Here is a 19,970-nt window from a genome sequence, read left to right as displayed (position 1 = left end):
GGTCCAACATCTGACACCAAGCCGGAGGTCCAACATCTGACACCAAGCCGGAGGTCCAACATCTGACACCAAGCCGGAGGTCCAACATCTGACACCAAGCCGGAGGTCCAACATCTGACACCAAGCCGGAGGTCCAACATCTGACACCAAGCCGGAGGTCCAACATCTGACACCAAGCCGGAGGTCCAACATCTGACACCAAGCCGGAGGTCCAACATCTGACACCAAGCCGGAGGTCCAACATCTGACACCAAGCCGGAGGTCCAACATCTGACACCAAGCCGGAGGTCCAACATCTGACACCAAGCCGGAGGTCCAACATCTGACACCAAGCCGGAGGTCCAACATCTGACACCAAGCCGGAGGTCCAACATCTGACACCAAGCCGGAGGTCCAACATCTGACACCAAGCCGGAGGTCCAACATCTGACACCAAGCCGGAGGTCCAACATCTGACACCAAGCCGGAGGTCCAACATCTGACACCAAGCCGGAGGTCCAACATCTGACACCAAGCCGGAGGTCCAACATCTGACACCAAGCCGGAGGTCCAACATCTGACACCAAGCCGGAGGTCCAACATCTGACACCAAGCCGGAGGTCCAACATCTGACACCAAGCCGGAGGTCCCAACCCCCTGGCTACCTGGCGCGCTGTTCCCCTGCCTGATTACCACATGACCCTTCACCTACATCGGAAACAGACGCTGCCACTGCGCAGTTGGCTCCCTGTCATCAGCCACATCATCAGGCGGAGCAGCAGTACCATCACAGCTCCCCCCCGTCCCACGTTATCGGCTCCCAGTCCAGCAACACCATCACTCTTTCTGTGAGCACAAGTCAACCTTCTGTGCCCGACATCACCACATTCAGAACACTTCACATTCCCAGTACTGGCATACACCACATAATATCCATCTCCATGTTTCACCCGGAAAGATGCACCAAGCGTCTGACAGTTCAGAAACATAAACACCTGCCTCCAGAGAGACTGCACATGCTTCAGCTTCTCCCTCTTACAGCCCAGTCCCACCGTTCTAAAGCTGCTCGCCAGCCTCCCAAAGCACTCCAACTCCCTCCCCAGAATGTCGTTCAAAATTACCGGGGGAACACCTGAAACCCGGGTGGCGGGCACCACAAGCGGGGAAACCTAAAGGTAACCCCCCCACTGGACAATCAACCTCCCCACCACACCCTCCTCCTTCAAGAAAACCACAACACCTTTATTCATCTAGAAGCACAGGACAAGTTGTCATGCCCCCCATAGTCCCCCACAGCAAGGAGTCTCATTTCCAACGGAACCAACGGGTCAGGCTGAACCCGCACGCCGTGCCTCGAGGACAAAGACGCCATCTCCGCCAAGACACACGACCGCTGGCCACTACCCGACAACAAGCTCTTAACAACAGTCACAAACGTTTACTTCAGGTAAGAAACAAGTGGTAAGTAGAAAAACAAAGTGAGAAAAAAAGGCCGCCATCTAACCTCATCTCCACCACCACCAAACACCCAGCATGCAACAGGAAAGAGATTAAAAGGGAGAATGAAAGACAGAATGAAAGAGAGAGAGAAAGAGAGAGGGAATAGATGTAAAAATGAAAGGGTACAGTAGTTAGGATGTCCTGTCAGTCTATTGGCTGAGAAGCAGGAAGTGACTTTAACCCGGTTAATCACTGACCCACTTCTGATGTTGAGCTCCCCCACGTCCCCAGAGGTGTTTCCACAACATTACTGCCTCTGATTGGTTGGCTGACCTTGCAGCTGACTTACATTGTTCCTGAAGGAGTGAGCTCTGATTGGATCCTCGGCGGCCAATGAGCAGCTGCTGAGGATGATGAAGACGAGGATGAGGTTGGTGAAGATGTGGTGGTGGATCAGAGTGTGGCAACCAACACGGATTCTGCAAACAGAGAGATGTATGAGGACCAGGTCCAGAACTGGTTCAGGCTCTGATCCAGATACTTGTTCCACTACTAATCCAGTTTCTGATCCAGAACCGGTCCGGTTCTAAAACCTGAACTGGTTTTGACTTTTATTCTATTCATTCCTGAAACATTTTAGAGACACTTCCTGTCAGCAAGATCAATTCTCCAGGATCCTGGAAAAACTTTCCAGGATCCTGGAAGGACAGCTCTCTTAGATCCTTGAAGGACTTTCCAGGAAGAGTTCTCCAATATATTTATAGAGCACATGTAAAAAAAACAGCCGTGGTTGCCGTCGGAAACACGAGTCACATCCAATCAGCAACCTCCGGTGGTAAAAAGTGAAGTCTATACACAAGTACAGAAAACTGTAGTTCCCCCTTCATCCACTAGGGGCTCCAAAACAGCAAATCCCCATAGGCTCCCATGTTAAAAAGACCAACTTCACAGCAGAAATAAACATGTTTACAGCAGAAATAAACATGTTTACAGCAGGAATAAACATGTTTACAGCAGATATAAACATGTTTACAGCAGGAATAAACATGTTTACAGCAGGAATAAACACGTTTACAGCAGGAATAAACATGTTTACAGCAGATATAAACATGTTTACAGCAGGAATAAACATGTTTACAGCAGGAATAAACACGTTTACAGCAGGAATAAACATGTTTACAGCAGATATAAACATGTTTACAGCAGGAATAAACATGTTTACAGCAGGAATAAACACGTTTACAGCAGGAATAAACATGTTTACAGCAGAAATAAACATGTTTACAGCAGAAATGAACATGTTTACAGCAGGAATAAACACGTTTACAGCAGGAATAAACATGTTTACAGCAGAAATAAACATGTTTACAGCAGAAATGAACATGTTTACAGCAGGAATAAACATGTTTACAGCAGGAATAAACATGTTTACATCCTGGTACAAAAATCCATTTGAGGTTTAATAGGTCAGGTTTACCTTCATGACAACTGTGGGGGGAGTAAATTTTTTTCTAACTCGCCCGTTTAAAAGTAATTTAATCTCAAAGTTCGGCGTATTTGGGGGCGTGTCCCTTTGATTGACAGGTAGCCGATCTCCCGCTTCAAGTCAGAAGAACGTAGAACAACCGCGGTTTTTAGCCGGTTAACAACGTTAGCTGGTTATCTCCTGTTATCTCCGGGTTAGCTCGGTTAGCTCTTAGCTACAGGAAGCTCGGAGTTCGCTCGATGTCAATCATCCACCATGACGCTCACAGCCCCCCTCTCAGCTCCACCTCTTTGCCCATATTTGTATTTTCTGGGCGAGACGACACGCATGACCCTGCCAAGATGGTGATGGTAGGAACCGCCCACCGAGCTTCAATTCAGCTCTTCAGAAACCTACGGGTGACGTCACCGAGGCTCCGCCCATCTTTTTATATACCATCTATGGTATATCAGTGATACAAGTGAAAGTCTAGATTTTAAAGTCTGTCAGACCCAGAGACCCAGAACAAAAACATCCAAGACTCTGGACCAGCACTCTGGTCCAGTACAGGAATCTGGACCAGGACTGTGTTTTAAACAACAAATTGATCAGTGTGTCCAAACAAAGATCTTTAAACACAAACTGTCCCTCAGAGTGTTGAGATGATAATGAAGATGATGATGATAACCATAAAATGATGAAGATTATCGTGACAATGATGACAATGAGAACGAGGGTCAGGCGATGATGAGGATGGAGATGATGAAGACTAAGTGATGTAGATGAGGATGACGGTGGGGAGTACAAGGATGGGGTCCAGCTGCAACCTACGGGTTGGTCTTGCTGAGGCAGAAGAAGGCACTTCCGTCTGGAATGGGGAGAACTTTCTCTTTAGGAGGCGCCAGGTCGGCCATCTTTAGCTGCACGCCTCCTTCTGACGGAGAAGAAAAGAAAATCCGAGCAGGAGATTGGAAGAAACGTCTGCTTTAAACAGTCAATAACAAAGTCCAACCAATCAGATCGCAGAACTGAAGAGCACCACCTCCATCAGTAACCATGCCAACAGAGGGGTTGGTCGTCCATAAGGAGGCTTTTACCTGCTTCCATTGGAAATCCAAGGGGTAAGTTATGTAGACAGGCTGGACTTGTCTACTTATTGATCAGATCTGAATGTTTCTGATCAGCTGGGAGGATGCTGATCCAAACAGATTAAGTCTTTGGGATTTTAAATTAGTTTTTTATTTTGTCCCTGCTGGATGAAGATGTTGCTCTCCATGTTACTGACCATCGTCTCCTTCAGGGAGCTCCTCCTCCTCCTCATATTCTGTGTCTTCATCAATCTCCACCTGCAGAGACAATCAGAGCTCAGGCAAACCGATCACTGATCAATTAAATGCAGATTGCTCTCAGATATCTGCTTACCTTCACTTCTCCTTCCTCTGCACCCTCCTCTGCACCCTCCTTCTTCTTCCTGTAGAGAAGAACAGCGTTGGTTCCACCTGTCATCCCTCCATCCCTCCTTCCCTCATCTCCATCCTTCCATCCCTCATCTCCATCCCTCCATCCATCCATCCATCCATCCCTCATCTCCATCCCTCCATCCATCCATCCATCCATCCCTCATCTCATCCCTCCATCCCTCCTTCCCTCCATCCCTCCATCCCTCCATCCCTCCTTCCCTCCTTCCCTCCATCCCTCCATCCCTCCTTCCCTCATCTCCATCCCTCCATCCCTCCTTCCCTCATCTCCATCCTTCCATCCCTCATCTCCATCCCTCCATCCATCCATCCATCCATCCATCCCTCATCTCCATCCCTCCATCCCTCATCTCCATCCCTCCATCCCTCATCTCCATCCTTCCATCCCTCATCTCCATCCCTCCATCCCTCCATCCATCCATCCCTCCATCCCTCATCTCCATCCTTCCATCCCTCATCTCCATCCCTCCATCCATCCATCCATCCATCCCTCATCTCCATCCCTCCATCCCTCATCTCCATCCTTCCATCCCTCATCTCCATCCCTCCATCCCTCCATCCCTCATCTCCATCCCTCCATCCCTCCATCCCTCCATCCATCCATCCCTCATCTCCATCCTTCCATCCGTCATCTCCATCCATCCATCCCTCATCTCCATCCTTCCATCCCTCATCTCCATCCCTCCATCCCTCATCTCCATCCCTCCATCCCTCATCTCCATCCTTCCATCCCTCATCTCCATCCCTCCATCCCTCATCTCCATCCCTCCATCCATCCATCCCTCCATCCCTCATCTCCATCCCTCCATCCCTCATCTCCATCCCTCCATCCATCCATCCCTCCATCCCTCATCTCCATCCCTCCATCCCTCATCTCCATCACTCACTCTTTGCTCTTCTCATCCCCATCTCCTCCCGCCAGGTTGTCCACGGCGATGGCCAAGAAGACGTTCAGAAGGATGTCTGTGGTCTGTTAAGGACCTGGTTCTGATCCAGTGTTCAGTTTTATGGTTCATGAAGGTGTTCTGGTTTTAACTGTGGAGGATGTGATGGGTTGAAACCAGGAGGAAATGTAGACAGCTAAGTCTTAATATGACATGAGGGACTTTGTAATGCTAAAGCAAACATTTCTATTCATGTTAAATATGCTTAACCTCCCCATAGCACAAGTTTAATTCATCAGCAGAATGAAAAGAAAATTGAGAATTCAGATACCAATTCTGATGTTATTTGCACACATAGGCTGCACATTTAAGTTTGGTGGGGACACTAAACCTTTCAGTGGAACTGCCATACTGTCAGATTTAGGTTAAGTTCATCGTAAAGGGGATCTTCCACAGTTCAAAGGTTATCTCACCTGAGCACCAAGCAGGAGTGTCGGGGCATTTCGGTCACTTTATTTTTAGCCATGTTTGTTTTCTGTGCTGACAGGGTTGATTTCAGATTCCCCTGGATTGGTCAGCCAAGAATAAAGCAACATCTTGGAGCAACCTATCATCCTAAATACCAAGGGATGATGGAAGGGTTAATGCAACGCTGTGAGAAAGTAACAAGATAGATTTGTGCCAATCTAACCTAACATGGACTGATGCTGGATTCCTGCATAAAATGCTTCTGCTTCTGGAGGGCCACCACTTATTTGATTGGAGATGGACCTATAAGGGTGATGAAACATTTAAGTGTTGTCCATTAGTCTTTTTATCTGCAGGAAAAGAGGAGAAGGCGGAAGCCTGAAGCTAATGAGCAGAAACCAGTGGAGCCTGGTGATTTAGTCTATGTCAAGGTGTTTTGCCAAAAGTGGAATCACCCTCAGCATGAAGGATCATATGCACTTGGGCAGGCCGAACCTACTGCAGTCCACGTGAAAGGAAGTTCCACCTAAATCAGTGTGTAAAGCCCGCAGGAGCAAAAGTACCCAGGGGAAGTTCTAACCATGACCACCTTCATTGACTTGAAGGTTGCAAAAGTTGATGCAGAGGTTGTTAAGACTGAATTCCCCCTGATGCTTCTCTTGCTGGGAGTCATAGTGTCAACCGTGATGTTGGTCCGGTGGACGGAAGAAACTGTGACGAACAACGGCCACAACGTCCAACCGAGAGAGGAGTGACAAGAGTGACCCGACAGTGCCAGTGACAAAGGAAAGTACTCATGCACAGGCACCACACCATGCTACAGGTCACTTGCCAGCATTTCCTGCTAAACGCATCCACACAGTAACACCTCGCCACATGCACCTGATGGTTCTTTTACAACAGCTATGGAGGGGGGTGGGACAGGTGGGTGGGGGGCTTGGGGACAGTGCTGGCAAAGGTACTTGGGGGATGACTTGGTTAAAAAATCTTTTTAACAATTGGAGATCCTTGTTGACCTTGATTGTTAAAGTTGCTATCGTCATGGGTGCTGTCTGGCCCTCACCGTTCTTTCTTTGTTGGCTTGTTGTGTGTTCCCTGCCTTTAAAAGACTGTGGCTGAAGAGTTTCGATGCACAGATGGCCCTCGTGATGGCAGCTCAGCTTACTCAGAGGGAATTGTCCTTGGAAGAGTCTGGACTGTGATCCCCAATGGACTGGGTCAAGCCGAGGGGTGAAGACAGCCACGTGGTCATCGGTGGAATGCAGAGTTCATCGTTTCAGCCCAGACTTTGCCGGGTCAAGCTACATACTTGTTGTGTGTAAAGTATATTGTTTGTTTAGGTGTCATGTGGATAAACAGCATCGGGTGGCCTAGGGTTCCTGATGTGCCGTAAAAGTGCACTTGTGTATTTGTGTTAAATCGCGTGAAGTGTTAAACATCGTGCATTGTGAGAGTACTATATAGCCCCTGTGGTGTAAGGAGTATCAAGCTAGCCTTTTGCTAGCACTAGCAAATTGCCTACTTTGGACATTCCCTTGCCGGTTATAGACAATAGCTACCGCCTGCGTTGGCGTTCGCTTGAAGATGAGGCGCATGGAAGAGTTTTTTCTGTGACGTCACTGAAAATGACAGTATTGCAGGGTTTTTCACTTGGAATGTCAATGATGGGGTAATTTGATTGGACTTGGTGTATTGTTATTAAATGTTTGGATATTCTTGTTGTGTCAGCAATTGCTGACGGAGGGAGGATGTGTAGAAGTAATAAGAGTCTGTTGCAAGGTGATGGCTTACTCTCCTGTAACGTGGTAAACAACTGTGTCTATTACGGTAAACATCGCATCTGTATCGGGGAAAGCAACAGATGTCTAACTAGGAATAGATCTCTGATTACAATGACTAATCGGTAACCTGTATCAGATGAGTCATATCTACCAGGAAAGGAAATGTCTCGAGCCTGCCTGTGTCCCACACCGAGACTGTCAGTTTGTATATTAAAGTCATCCTTGCTATTACGTCGCTCTGTGTTACATACAAGACAGCATGCAATATTCCACAACACAGAGAAGATAACAGTTAGTTTGATGACACATATTTGCTAATAAAGCTAATAAAGGAATGGACCAGAGATTTTAGAAGCATTACTTTTTCAAATGTCAGTAATCTGATTACTCAGGTATGGGATTAAAGGATATGTAAATGGGCTCATTGATGGAAGGAACATGGAGATTTTTCTTTTTTAAACAAGTATTTCCTTGTTTCATCTGGACTTGTTTGGTCTTTGCTGGTAGAAATTTCAGGAATTTGTGATATAATCCGTCATGTTTACATCATGCTAACAAGTAAAACTCAGAAACATGCTTTGGGATTGGGTCTGTTGGCATGGATACAGTTACCACAGATGAACAGGATGACGAAGTAAATACACACAATCATGCCTGGGAACACCGGTCCACCGTACGCCATGATGCCATCATACATGACCACGTTCCAGTCTTCACCTGTCAGGATCTGAACACACAGACATCATTAGGACACGCCCCCCTACACCGTGACACCAACAACCACTGGGTCACCATGGTACCTGGAAGCAGGTGAGCAGCGCCTGCGGGAAAGCATCAAAGGTGCTGCGTTTGGTCTGCGTCTCGTCAAAGTTGAACTTTCCTCCAAACAGCTGCATGCCGAGCAGAGCAAAGATGATGAGGAAGAGGAAAAGGAGGAGCAGCAGAGAGGCGATGGACTTCATTGAGTTTAGCAGGGATGCCACCAAGTTGGACAGAGCTGTCCAATGTCTGAGGAAGCAGAGTGCCATCATCAGAAGGGCACCGATGAACAGAACTAGCACACCTGCTTGCTCAGGTGTGTTTTCTCACCGTGTGACCTTAAAGATCCGGAGAAGGCGGACGCAGCGCAGCACTGAGATGCCTAACGGAGGCATGATGTCCATCTCCACCAGGATGGTCTCCATGATACCGCCGCACACCACAAAGCAGTCAAACCGGTTGAAGAAGGCAGTGAAGTAATGAGCCAGACCCAGACTGTACATCTTCAGCAACATCTCCACCGTGAAGAGGGACAGCAGCACCTTGTTGGCGATGTCTGCAGAGACCGAGACAAAACAGTCCATGGGCCCAGCAGCTCGCTACTGGACAGGTGCTCATTTAATCATTATAGCTTCTTTATTTAGGACATTTTACATGAATGATGATTAATTTTTCCATTTAGCTGAAAAACTGCACCAGATTTTCTGGAAAAGATCTGACCTGGTCAAATCTGAAACGACTAAAATAATCTGTGGCATTCCCCAAGGCTCCATCCTGGAGCCACTGATGTTCAACCTTTACATGCTACCAATTACATTATCAGTTGGTTAACCACATGCGTGTCACACATGTATCACATGAAAATGCTTTAAAACCACATATGTGTTTATGCAGATCATAGCACCTGCATGCTTGCACATATTGATCCGGTATGGTTCCCATGTCCTGCATGATTGCACATGTGGTTCATATGGGAATCACCTATCCTGCATGTTAGCAAGACATTGCTGACAATCACAAACGAATCTGGCAGGAAGGGGGCTTAGCCATTACCCTGGACTTCTGTCAGCCACATGGGTTGGTTGTAGTGCTCAGAGGCGCTGAGGGAGGTGTTGAGGAAGACAAGCAGAAGCACCAGCCAATAGAAGGTCACCGATTTGACCGCGGTGCGACAGCTCCTGCGGCAGACTCGGTTCCAGCGGCGCAGCGTCCGACTAGGACAGGAAAGGGACATTTCAGGGATCCAGAAAGGGATCAGCCTGATCGCCAGCATAATGGCAGGGCAATCAACTCACCAGCAGGCGATCTTCATCATTCGAGCGCTGCATAACAGAGAAAAGTCAGGTGGAACCTCTGAAGATGGGGTGGGGCTACACGTGTGTATTTGTGTTTGTGTGTGTGTGTGTGTGTGTGTGTGTGTGTGTGTGTGTGTGTGTGTATGTGTGTGTGTATGTGTGTTACCAGCATGCCTGGCAGCAGTTGGTGTGTTCCTCATCAATGTTCTCGGTGTTTTCAGAAGCTGTCTCACTGGTGGGAAGACTTGCTGATTGATACAGATACAGAATAACCTGATCAACAGCTTGCAAGATTGATTTGTGACCATAGCAACACAACATTTTATTGTTTTTTCTTGCAGTAAAATGTATTGTATTGGATTTTTAAAGCTTCCAAACTTTAACTGGGACATTATGAATATTCAAGTTTCAGGTTGAAGCAAACAAAGATGCTTCACCGCTAACAGCGAGAGCTAACATGTTAGCCCGCACTGCTAGCTCCACTTCCCGACAGAAGTTCTGGTTTTATGTAAATATCCTTTTCAACATTTTCCTCCTGATTTCCAGAAGCAGACGGAGATAAACCATAGACTGTATATAAAAGATGGGCGGAGCCTCTGTGACGTCACCCGTAGGTTTCTGAAGAGCTGAATTGAAGCTCGGTGGGCGGTTCCTACCATCACCATCTTGGCAGGGGCATGCGTGTCATCTCGCCCGGAAAATACAAATATGGGCAAAGAGGTGGAGCTGAGAGGGGGGCTGTGTCAATCATGGTGGATGATTGACATGGAGCGAACTCCAAGCTGCCTGTAGCTAAGAGCTAACTGAGCTAACCCGGAGATAACCAGAGCTAACCAGCTAACGGAGGTAAGTGGGCCAAAGCTAAGTCACGTTGTTAACCGGCTAAAAACTGCGGTTGTTCTACGTTCTTCTGACTTGAAGCGGGAGATCAGGTACCTGTCAGCTAGCAGCAGCAAACAGCAGCTAGCTTCAGGGTAAACCTGACCAATTAAACCGATTTACTTCTGCTGCAAAGATGTTTATTTCTGTTGTAAACATATTTATTTCTGCTGTGAAGTTGTGTTCGCTCTGTTTTGCAGCCCCTAGTGGATGAGGGGGGAACTACAGTTTTATGCACTTCCGCATAGGCTTCACTTTTAACGACCGGAGGTTGCCGCTTGGGAAAAACATACGCTTACTTGATTTAAAAGGAATTTAAAATGTGTTGCAAAGTGCAAAAGCAGGGAAATTTAGGAAAAAAAACTTCCGGAATGTTCTGTAACAACATTTCCTTTCCTGGTTGGACCCAGCCGGATAACATCCCCGATGTGTGATAGGAAGAGTTGTGAATGAAAACGTGTTGTTTCATTTATTATAAAATGCTTAAAGTCTGTAAAATATGGACCAGAAGACCACAAAGCCCAGGAATCCAGGAAACAGACGATCTTAGCATGATAGTGGGAAACGTGTGTGTGTGTGTGTGTGGGGGGGGGGGGGGGGGGGGGGGGGGGGGGGGGTTTGAGTGGTGGTCTCACCATGAGTGTCGTTGGAGTGACTGAACCATCCGAACTTCCCTCTCTTCTTATCGGACAAATCTCCCAGACTCGGTCCTGAGACACAGAGACAACTACTAAACATGTAGGAAAACCTGGACGTCTCCTGGGAGACTGGGAGCTTCTGCACGCTGTAAGAAAACATGTGGAATATTGCAGCTTTTCGGGATATGACATGCAGATATGATATTTCCTGCCTGCACTACACCATGTGAAATTCTGCGTGAACTACACCGTGTGAAATCCTGCGTGAACTACACCGTGTGAAATCCTGAGTGAACTACACCGTGTGAAATCCTGCATATTTCAGTATTGATCTGCAAATCAATACTAATAAACCTTTTCATATAACTACTTATATGGGTATAGGGTATAACACCATTTAGCATTTAGCTTAAAGAAACTGTTCTTTTTGGGTCTTTCTGTCTAATAATTTTGGTTCTGAAGTGCAACATTTCTCTAACAGTTTAATAACCGTAATGGTCTGTTGTCTGTCTGAACACTCCAACAGAAACAGCTTATAGATATTCCTCCTCCAAATCAGGCTGAGAGGAGCTTCAGCTTGCTTCAGGGTGAACTCCGTTCCCTTCACCCAGCAGCAGCTATCAGCAGCTACCTTCAGGGTAAACTCTTTTCCCTTCACCCAGCAGCAGCTAGCAGCAGATAGCTTCAGGGTAAACTCTTTTCCCTTCACCCAGCAGCAGCTACCAGCAGCTAGCTTCAGGGTAAACTCTTTTCCCTTCACCCAGCAGCAGCTACCAGCAGATAGCTTCAGGGTAAACTCTTTTCCCTTCACCCAGCAGCAGCTAGCAGCAGCAGCTAGCTTCAGGGTAAACACCCTTCCCTTCACCCAGCAGCAGCTAGCAGCAGCAGCTAGATTCAGGGTAAACTCCCTTCCCTTCACCCATCAGCAGCTAGCAGCAGCAGCTAGCTTCAGGGTAAACTCCCTTCCTTTCACCCATCAGCAGCTAGCAGCAGCAGCTAGCTTCAGGGTAAACTCCCTTCCCTTCACCCAGCAGCAGCTAGCAGCAGCAGCTAGCTTCAGGGTAAACTCTTTCCCCTTCACCCAGCAGCAGCTAGCTTCAGGGTAAACTCTTTTCCCTTCACCCAGCAGCAGCTAGCTTCAGGGTAAACTCTTTTCCCTTCACCCAGCAGCAGCAGCTAGCTTCAGGGTAAACACCCTTCCCTTCACCCATCAGCAGCTAGCAGCAGCAGCTAGCTTCAGGGTAAACTCCCTTCCCTTCACCCATCAGCAGCTAGCAGCAGCAGCTAGCTTCAGGGTAAACTCCCTTCCCTTCACCCAGCAGCAGCTAGCAGCAGCTAGCTTCAGGGTAAACTCTTTTCCCTTCACCCATCAGCAGCTAGCTTCAGGGTAAACTCTTTTGCCTTCACCCATCAGCAGCTAGCTTCAAGGTAAACTCTTTTCCCTTCACCCAGCAGCAGCTAGCTTCAGGGTAAACTCTTTTCCCTTCACCCAGCAGCAGCTAGCTTCAGGGTAAACTCTTTTCCCTTCACTCAGCAGCAGCTAGCACCAGCAGCTAGCTTCAGGGTAAACTCTTTTCCCTTCACCCAGCAGCAGCTAGCTTCAGGGTAAACTCTTTTCCCTTCACCCAGCAGCAGCTAGCTTCAGGGTAAACTCTTTTCCCTTCACCCAGCAGCAGCTAGCTTCAGGGTAAACTCTTTTCCCTTCACCCAGCAGCAGCTAGCTTCAGGGTGAACTCCCTTCCCTTCACCCAGCAGCAGCTAGCTTCAGGGTAAACTCTTTTCCCTTCACCCAGCAGCAGCTAGCTTCAGGGTAAACTCTTTTCCCTTCACCCATCAGCAGCTAGCTTCAGGGTAAACTCTTTTCCCTTCACCCAGCAGCAGCTAGCTTCAGGGTAAACTCTTTTCCCTTCACCCAGCAGCAGCTAGCTTCAGGGTAAACTCTTTTCCCTTCACCCAGCAGCAGCTAGCTTCAGGGTCAACTCTTTTCCCTTCACCCAGCAGCAGCTAGCTTCAGGGTCAACTCTTTTCCCTTCACCCAGCAGCAGCTAGCAGCAGCAGCTAGCTTCAGGGTAAACTCCTTTCCCTTCACCCAGCAGCAGCTAGCAGCAGCTAGCTTCAGGGTAAACACCCTTCCCTTCACCCAGCAGCAGCTAGCAGAAGCAGCTAGCTTCAGGGTAAACTCTTTTCCCTTCACCCAGCAGCAGCTAGCTTCAGGGTAAACTCTTTTCCCTTCACCCAGCAGCAGCTAGCTTCAGGGTAAACTCTTTTCCCTTCACCCAGCAGCAGCTAGCTTCAGGGTAAACTCCTTTCCCTTCACCCAGCAGCAGGTAGCAGCAGCAGCTGGCTTCAGGGTAAACTCCCTTCCCTTCACCCAGCAGCAACTAGCAGCAAATAGCTTCAGGGTAAACTCTTTTCCCTTCACTCAGCAGCAGCTAGCACCAGCAGCTAGCTTCAGGGTAAACTCTTTTCCCTTCACCCAGCAGCAGCTAGCTTCAGGGTAAACTCTTTTCCCTTCACCCAGCAGCAGCTAGCTTCAGGGTAAACTCTTTTCCCTTCACCCAGCAGCAGCTAGCTTCAGGGTAAACTCTTTTCCCTTCACCCAGCAGCAGCTAGCTTCAGGGTGAACTCCCTTCCCTTCACCCAGCAGCAGCTAGCTTCAGGGTAAACTCTTTTCCCTTCACCCAGCAGCAGCTAGCTTCAGGGTAAACTCTTTTCCCTTCACCCAGCAGCAGCTAGCTTCAGGGTAAATTCTTTTCCCTTCACCCAGCAGCAGCTAGCTTCAGGGTAAACTCTTTTCCCTTCATCCAGCAGCAGCTACCAGCAGCTAGCTTCAGGGTAAACTCTTTTCCCTTCACCCAGCAGCAGCTACCAGCAGATAGCTTCAGGGTAAACTCTTTTCCCTTCACCCAGCAGCAGCTAGCAGCAGCAGCTAGCTTCAGGGTAAACACCCTTCCCTTCACCCAGCAGCAGCTAGCAGCAGCAGCTAGATTCAGGGTAAACTCCCTTCCCTTCACCCATCAGCAGCTAGCAGCAGCAGCTAGCTTCAGGGTAAACTCCCTTCCTTTCACCCATCAGCAGCTAGCAGCAGCAGCTAGCTTCAGGGTAAACTCCCTTCCCTTCACCCAGCAGCAGCTAGCAGCAGCAGCTAGCTTCAGGGTAAACTCTTTCCCCTTCACCCAGCAGCAGCTAGCTTCAGGGTAAACTCTTTTCCCTTCACCCAGCAGCAGCTAGCTTCAGGGTAAACTCTTTTCCCTTCACCCAGCAGCAGCAGCTAGCTTCAGGGTAAACTCTTTTCCCTTCACCCAGCAGCAGCTAGCTTCAGGGTAAACTCTTTTCCCTTCACCCATCAGCAGCTAGCTTCAGGGTAAACTCTTTTCCCTTCACCCAGCAGCAGCTAGCTTCAGGGTAAACTCTTTTCCCTTCACCCAGCAGCAGCTAGCTTCAGGGTAAACTCTTTTCCCTTCACCCAGCAGCAGCTAGCTTCAGGGTCAACTCTTTTCCCGTCACCCAGCAGCAGCTAGCTTCAGGGTCAACTCTTTTCCCTTCACCCAGCAGCAGCTAGCAGCAGCAGCTAGCTTCAGGGTAAACTCCTTTCCCTTCACCCAGCAGCAGCTAGCAGCAGCTAGCTTCAGGGTAAACACCCTTCCCTTCACCCAGCAGCAGCTAGCAGAAGCAGCTAGCTTCAGGGTAAACTCTTTTCCCTTCACCCAGCAGCAGCTAGCTTCAGGGTAAACTCTTTTCCCTTCACCCAGCAGCAGCTAGCTTCAGGGTAAACTCTTTTCCCTTCACCCAGCAGCAGCTAGCTTCAGGGTAAACTCTTTTCCCTTCACCCAGCAGCAGCTAGCTTCAGGGTAAACTCCCTTCCCTTCACCCAGCAGCAGCTAGCTTCAGGGTAAACTCCTTTCCCTTCACCCAGCAGCAGGTAGCAGCAGCAGCTGGCTTCAGGGTAAACTCCCTTCCCTTCACCCAGCAGCAACTAGCAGCAAATAGCTTCAGGGTAAACTCTTTTCCCTTCACCCAGCGTCAGCCAGCTTCAGGGTAAACTCTTTTCCCTTCACCCAGCGTCAGCCAGCTTCAGGGTAAACTCTTTTCCCTTCACCCAGCAGCAGCTAGCTTCAGGGTGAACTATTTTCCCTTCACCCAGCAGCGGTGAAGCAGACGCCGCTTTGTGGTGTTTATTTCTAAAGCTTGTAGCAAAACATTCGGTGCTACACAGTTAGCTACTTAGAGCTAACTTCCTTAGCTGCCGACGCAGCTGACATGCTGTACGTCTCTCTCTCCTCTGTGTAGCTCAACCATTCTTAAAGTGGCCACGCTGTTCTGTTAACTCAGCGCTGTAACACCACTTTGTCTGCGCGTCTCCTGAACGTCTTGAGCATCAATGCTCTAAAACTAAAGTGCTCCTCCAGTGTCCCGCTCCAATAGATAGATAGATAGATAGATAGATAGATAGATAGATAGATAGATAGATAGATAGACAGATAGATAGATAGATAGATCTATCTACAGTGGCTTTGGTCTTTTTTGCTACCGGGGCTAAACTCAAAACATCCTGTCATGATGTGACGTTTCACGTGGTTTCTTGGTTTTGGTTTCTTGTCTTTTTTTGTAGTTTTCTCTGTTTAGTTCCTTTTGTGTCTTGTTTCCTGTTTTGTTGTTTTGTTTCCCAGCATTTATAGCCCTTGGTTTCAGTTCTGTTTGCTGCTTTATTTTGTTCACTTCTCAGCGATAGTTCTGCCTTCAGTTTGTTCTTGGACATTAAAACGTCTTCATTCTGCATTCCTGCTTCCCGTCCTGCATTTGGGTCCACACCGACACCAAACCATGACACATCCAGGGCTGAAGCCTCAGGATAACTGACTTGTGACGCCACTGACATCATCCTCATATCATTCATTAATGTGAACGTCTCTTTAAATAAACAATAGAATAAAAGTGTCCTACGCGAGTTTCCGTCTTCGTCCAGCTCGTCCATGTCCTCGGCCTGAGTGATCCAGTCCATGTAGCCACACAGATCCTCCTCCATCTGCTGCTTCTCCCGAAGCTTCTGGAAATCTCCGCGAGCTTTTGCCTTCTCCCTCTCCTTACTGAACTCTCTGCAACAACCACACAACATTCATCACATCCATCTCCATGGCAACACCTCCATCACTGTATCCTGGAGAGAGACAACCAACCCGCTAAGGACTCCCAGAACCAGGTTTAGGACAAAGAAGGAGCCAAAGATCACCAAGCTGACAAAGTAAACCCACGGCAGCTCAAATCCAATGGCGTCGTTCATCTACGGGACAGACACAGGACAGGAGGACAGACAGGTCAGACCAGTTCTTCACCTCAGGTCTGAAGGTGGGACCGTGGTTCTGGTTTACCCAGTAGAGGACGTCTGTCCAGCCCTCCATGGTGATGCACTGAAAGACGGTCAACATGGCGAAGAAGAAGTTGTCGAAGTTGGTGATACCACCATTGGGTCCGTCCCAGCCACCCCGACACTCCGACCCGTTCACCGCACACTGACGGCCGTGACCAGCAAACGCACACGGAACAGGCTCGTCCTCCACGTAGTTATCTGGAAAACAAGCAGTTCAGGATGTGCTCGTGGACCACATCCACTTGGATTCTTATGGGTTCTGGACAGTACCGGTTCCGGTGTAGTAGCAGGTTCTGTGCATCCGGCCAATGAACAACTCCAACCCGATGATGGCGTAGATGATGATGACAAAAAGGACAAGGAGGGCGATGTGGAGGAGAGGAACCATTGCTTTCATGATGGAGTTCAGTACAATCTGCAGACCTGGAGACACACACACCTGAAACACACCTGAGAGGCACACACACCTGGACAACACAAACGTCTACATGTGATGAAGTGGACTCACTGGGGACTCCAGAAACCAGTCTGAGGGGACGCAGAACTCTGAAGGCTCGCAGAGCTTTCACGTCCAGACCTCCAGGTTTTCCTGGCATGTGGTGGGTTGTCGCCTGCTCGCCCGACTTATGGGTCATCGTTTCCAGGACGACACTGAACAGCCTGCACAACCATAGAAGAAGACATGTTTCCTTTGGGTCAAAATAACGTCTTCACTATGCATCCATCCATCATCCACCATCCATCCATCATCCACCCATCCATCCATCATCCACCCATCCATCCATCCATCCATCCATCATCCACCCATCCATCCATCCATCCATCCATCATCCACCATCCATCCATCATCCACCCATCCATCCATCATCCACCCATCCATCCATCCATCCATCCATCATCCACCATCCATCCATCATCCACCCATCCATCCATCCATCCATCCACCCATCCATCCATCATCCACCCATCCATCCATCCATCCATCCATCATCCACCCATCCATCCATCCACCCATCCATCCATCCATCCATCCATCATCCACCATCCATCCATCATCCACCCATCCATCCATCATCCACCCATCCATCCATCCATCCATCCATCATCCACCATCCATCCATCATCCACCCATCCATCCATCCATCCATCCATCCATCCATCCACCCATCCATCCATCATCCACCCATCCATCCATCCATCCATCCATCATCCACCCATCCATCCATCCATCCATCCATCATCCACCATCCATCCATCATCCACCCATCCATCCATCATCCACCCATCCATCCATCCATCCATCCATCCATCATCCACCATCCATCCATCATCCACGCATCCATCCATCCATCCATCCATCATCCATCCATCCATCCATCATCCACCCATCCATCCATCATCCACCCATCCATCCATCCATCCATCATCCACCATCCATCCATCATCCACCCATCCATCATCCATCCATCATCCATCATCTATCCATCATCCACCATCCATCCATCCATCATCCATCCATCATCATTCATCCATCCATCCATCATCCATCATCCATCCATCCATCCATCATTCATCCATCATCCATCCATCCATCATCCATGCATCCATCCATCCATGCATCCATCATCCTTCCATCATTTATCATCTATCCATCCATACATCCATCATCCATCCATCATCCATCATCTATCCATCTTTCATCCATCAATCATCAATCATCCATCATCCATCATCTATCCATCCATCATCCAGCCATCCATCCATGCATCATCCACCATCCATACATCATTCACCCATCCATCCATCATCCACCATCCATCCATCCATCATCCATCATCCACCCATCCATCATACACCATCCATCCATCATCCACCCATCCATCCATCCATCCATCCATCATCCACCATCCATCCATCATCCACCCATCCATCCATCCATCCATCATCCACCATCCATCCATCATCCACACATCCATCCATCCATCCATCCATCATCCATCCATCCATCCATCATCCACCCATCCATCCATCCATCCATCCATCCATCCATCCATCATCCACCATACACCCATCCATCCATCCATCCATCCATCCATCATCCACCATCCATCCATCAATCCATCCATCATCCACCATCCATCGATCATCCACCCATCCATCCATCATCCACCATCCATCCATCCATCCATCCATCCATCATCCACCATCCATCCATCATCCACCATCCATCCATCTTCCACCCATCCATCCATCCATCCATCCATCATCCACCATCCATCCATCATCCACCCATCCATCCATCCATCCATCCATCATCCACCATCCATCCATCATCCACCCATCCATCATCCATCCATCATCCATCATCCACCAATCCATCCATCCATCATCCATCCATCATCATTCATCCATCCATCCATCATCCATCCATCCATCCATCCATCCATCCATCCATCCATCCATCATTCATCCATCATCCATCCATCATCCATCCATCCATCCATCCATGCATCCATCATCCTTCCATCATTTATCATCTATCCATCCATACATCCATCATCCATCCATCATCCATCATCTATCCATCTTTCATCCATCAATCATCAATCATCCATCATCCATCCATCCATCATCTATCCATCATCCATCATCTATCCATCCATCATCCAGCAATCCATCCATGCATCATCCACCATCCATACATCATTCACCCATCCATCCATCATCCACCATCCATCCATCCATCATCCATCATCCACCCATCCATCCATCCATCCATCCATCCATCATCCACCATCCATCCATCATCCACCCATACATCCATCCATCCATCCATCATCCACCATCCATCGATCATCCACCCATCCATCCATCCATCCATCATCCACCATCCATCCATCATCCACGCATCCATCCATCCATCCATCCATCATCCATCCATCCATCCATCATCCACCATCCATCATCCATCATTCATCATCCTTCCATCCATCATCCATTCATCATCTATCCATCCATCATCCACCATCCATCCATCCATCATCCATCCATCATCCACCAATCAATCCATCTATCATCAATCCATCATCCATCATCCTCTCATCCATTATCCATCCATCCATCCATCCATTTTCCTGCCATCATCCATGATCTATCAATCCATCATCCATCCATCCATCCATCCATCCATCCATCCATGCATCCATCATCCTTCCATCATTTATCATCTATCCATCCATACATCCATCATCCATTCATCATCCATCCATCATTCATCATCTATCCATCCATGATCCATCCATCACCCATCATCTATCCATCTTTCATCCATCAATCATCAATCATTCATCATCCATCCATCCATCTATCCATCATCCTTCCATCATCTATCCATCATCCATCATCTATCCATCCATCATCCATCCATCCATCATCCTTCCATCATTTATCATCCACCATCCATACCATCCATCATCCATCCATGATCCATCCATCATTCATCATCTATCCATCCATGATCCATCCATCATCCATCA

The 19,970-nt window shown here is 48.3% G+C and overlaps 1 protein-coding gene across 1 annotated transcript in view; it reads right to left on the bottom strand.

Moving 5' to 3' along the window:
- The window catches only part of cacna1fb (calcium channel, voltage-dependent, L type, alpha 1F subunit), a gene marked incomplete at its 3' end in the record, with an annotated part of 86,660 nt that overhangs the window by 48,824 nt on the left and 17,866 nt on the right, over positions 1–19,970 (bottom strand). Inside the window, exons 5-21 of the mRNA XM_079238857.1 lie at positions 16,943–17,094; positions 16,705–16,857; positions 16,436–16,632; positions 16,244–16,347; positions 16,011–16,162; positions 11,064–11,138; positions 9,716–9,797; positions 9,550–9,576; positions 9,308–9,468; positions 8,585–8,810; positions 8,296–8,503; positions 8,102–8,222; positions 5,250–5,325; positions 4,307–4,355; positions 4,170–4,230; positions 3,716–3,818; positions 1,769–1,898 (exon numbers count right to left, since the gene is read on the bottom strand). Coding sequence (XP_079094983.1) covers positions 1,769–1,898; positions 3,716–3,818; positions 4,170–4,230; positions 4,307–4,355; positions 5,250–5,325; positions 8,102–8,222; positions 8,296–8,503; positions 8,585–8,810; positions 9,308–9,468; positions 9,550–9,576; positions 9,716–9,797; positions 11,064–11,138; positions 16,011–16,162; positions 16,244–16,347; positions 16,436–16,632; positions 16,705–16,857; positions 16,943–17,094 — 2,077 coding nt within the window. The remainder of the gene's footprint in view (positions 1–1,768; positions 1,899–3,715; positions 3,819–4,169; positions 4,231–4,306; positions 4,356–5,249; positions 5,326–8,101; positions 8,223–8,295; positions 8,504–8,584; positions 8,811–9,307; positions 9,469–9,549; positions 9,577–9,715; positions 9,798–11,063; positions 11,139–16,010; positions 16,163–16,243; positions 16,348–16,435; positions 16,633–16,704; positions 16,858–16,942; positions 17,095–19,970) is intronic.

The sequence above is a fragment of the Telmatherina bonti genome, assembly GCF_933228915.1.
Source record: "Telmatherina bonti genome assembly, chromosome: 4".
Taxonomy (NCBI): Eukaryota; Metazoa; Chordata; class Actinopteri; order Atheriniformes; family Telmatherinidae; genus Telmatherina; species Telmatherina bonti.
Note: the sequence above shows the minus strand (reverse complement) of the source record. Positions and strands in the feature narration are given on the sequence as shown.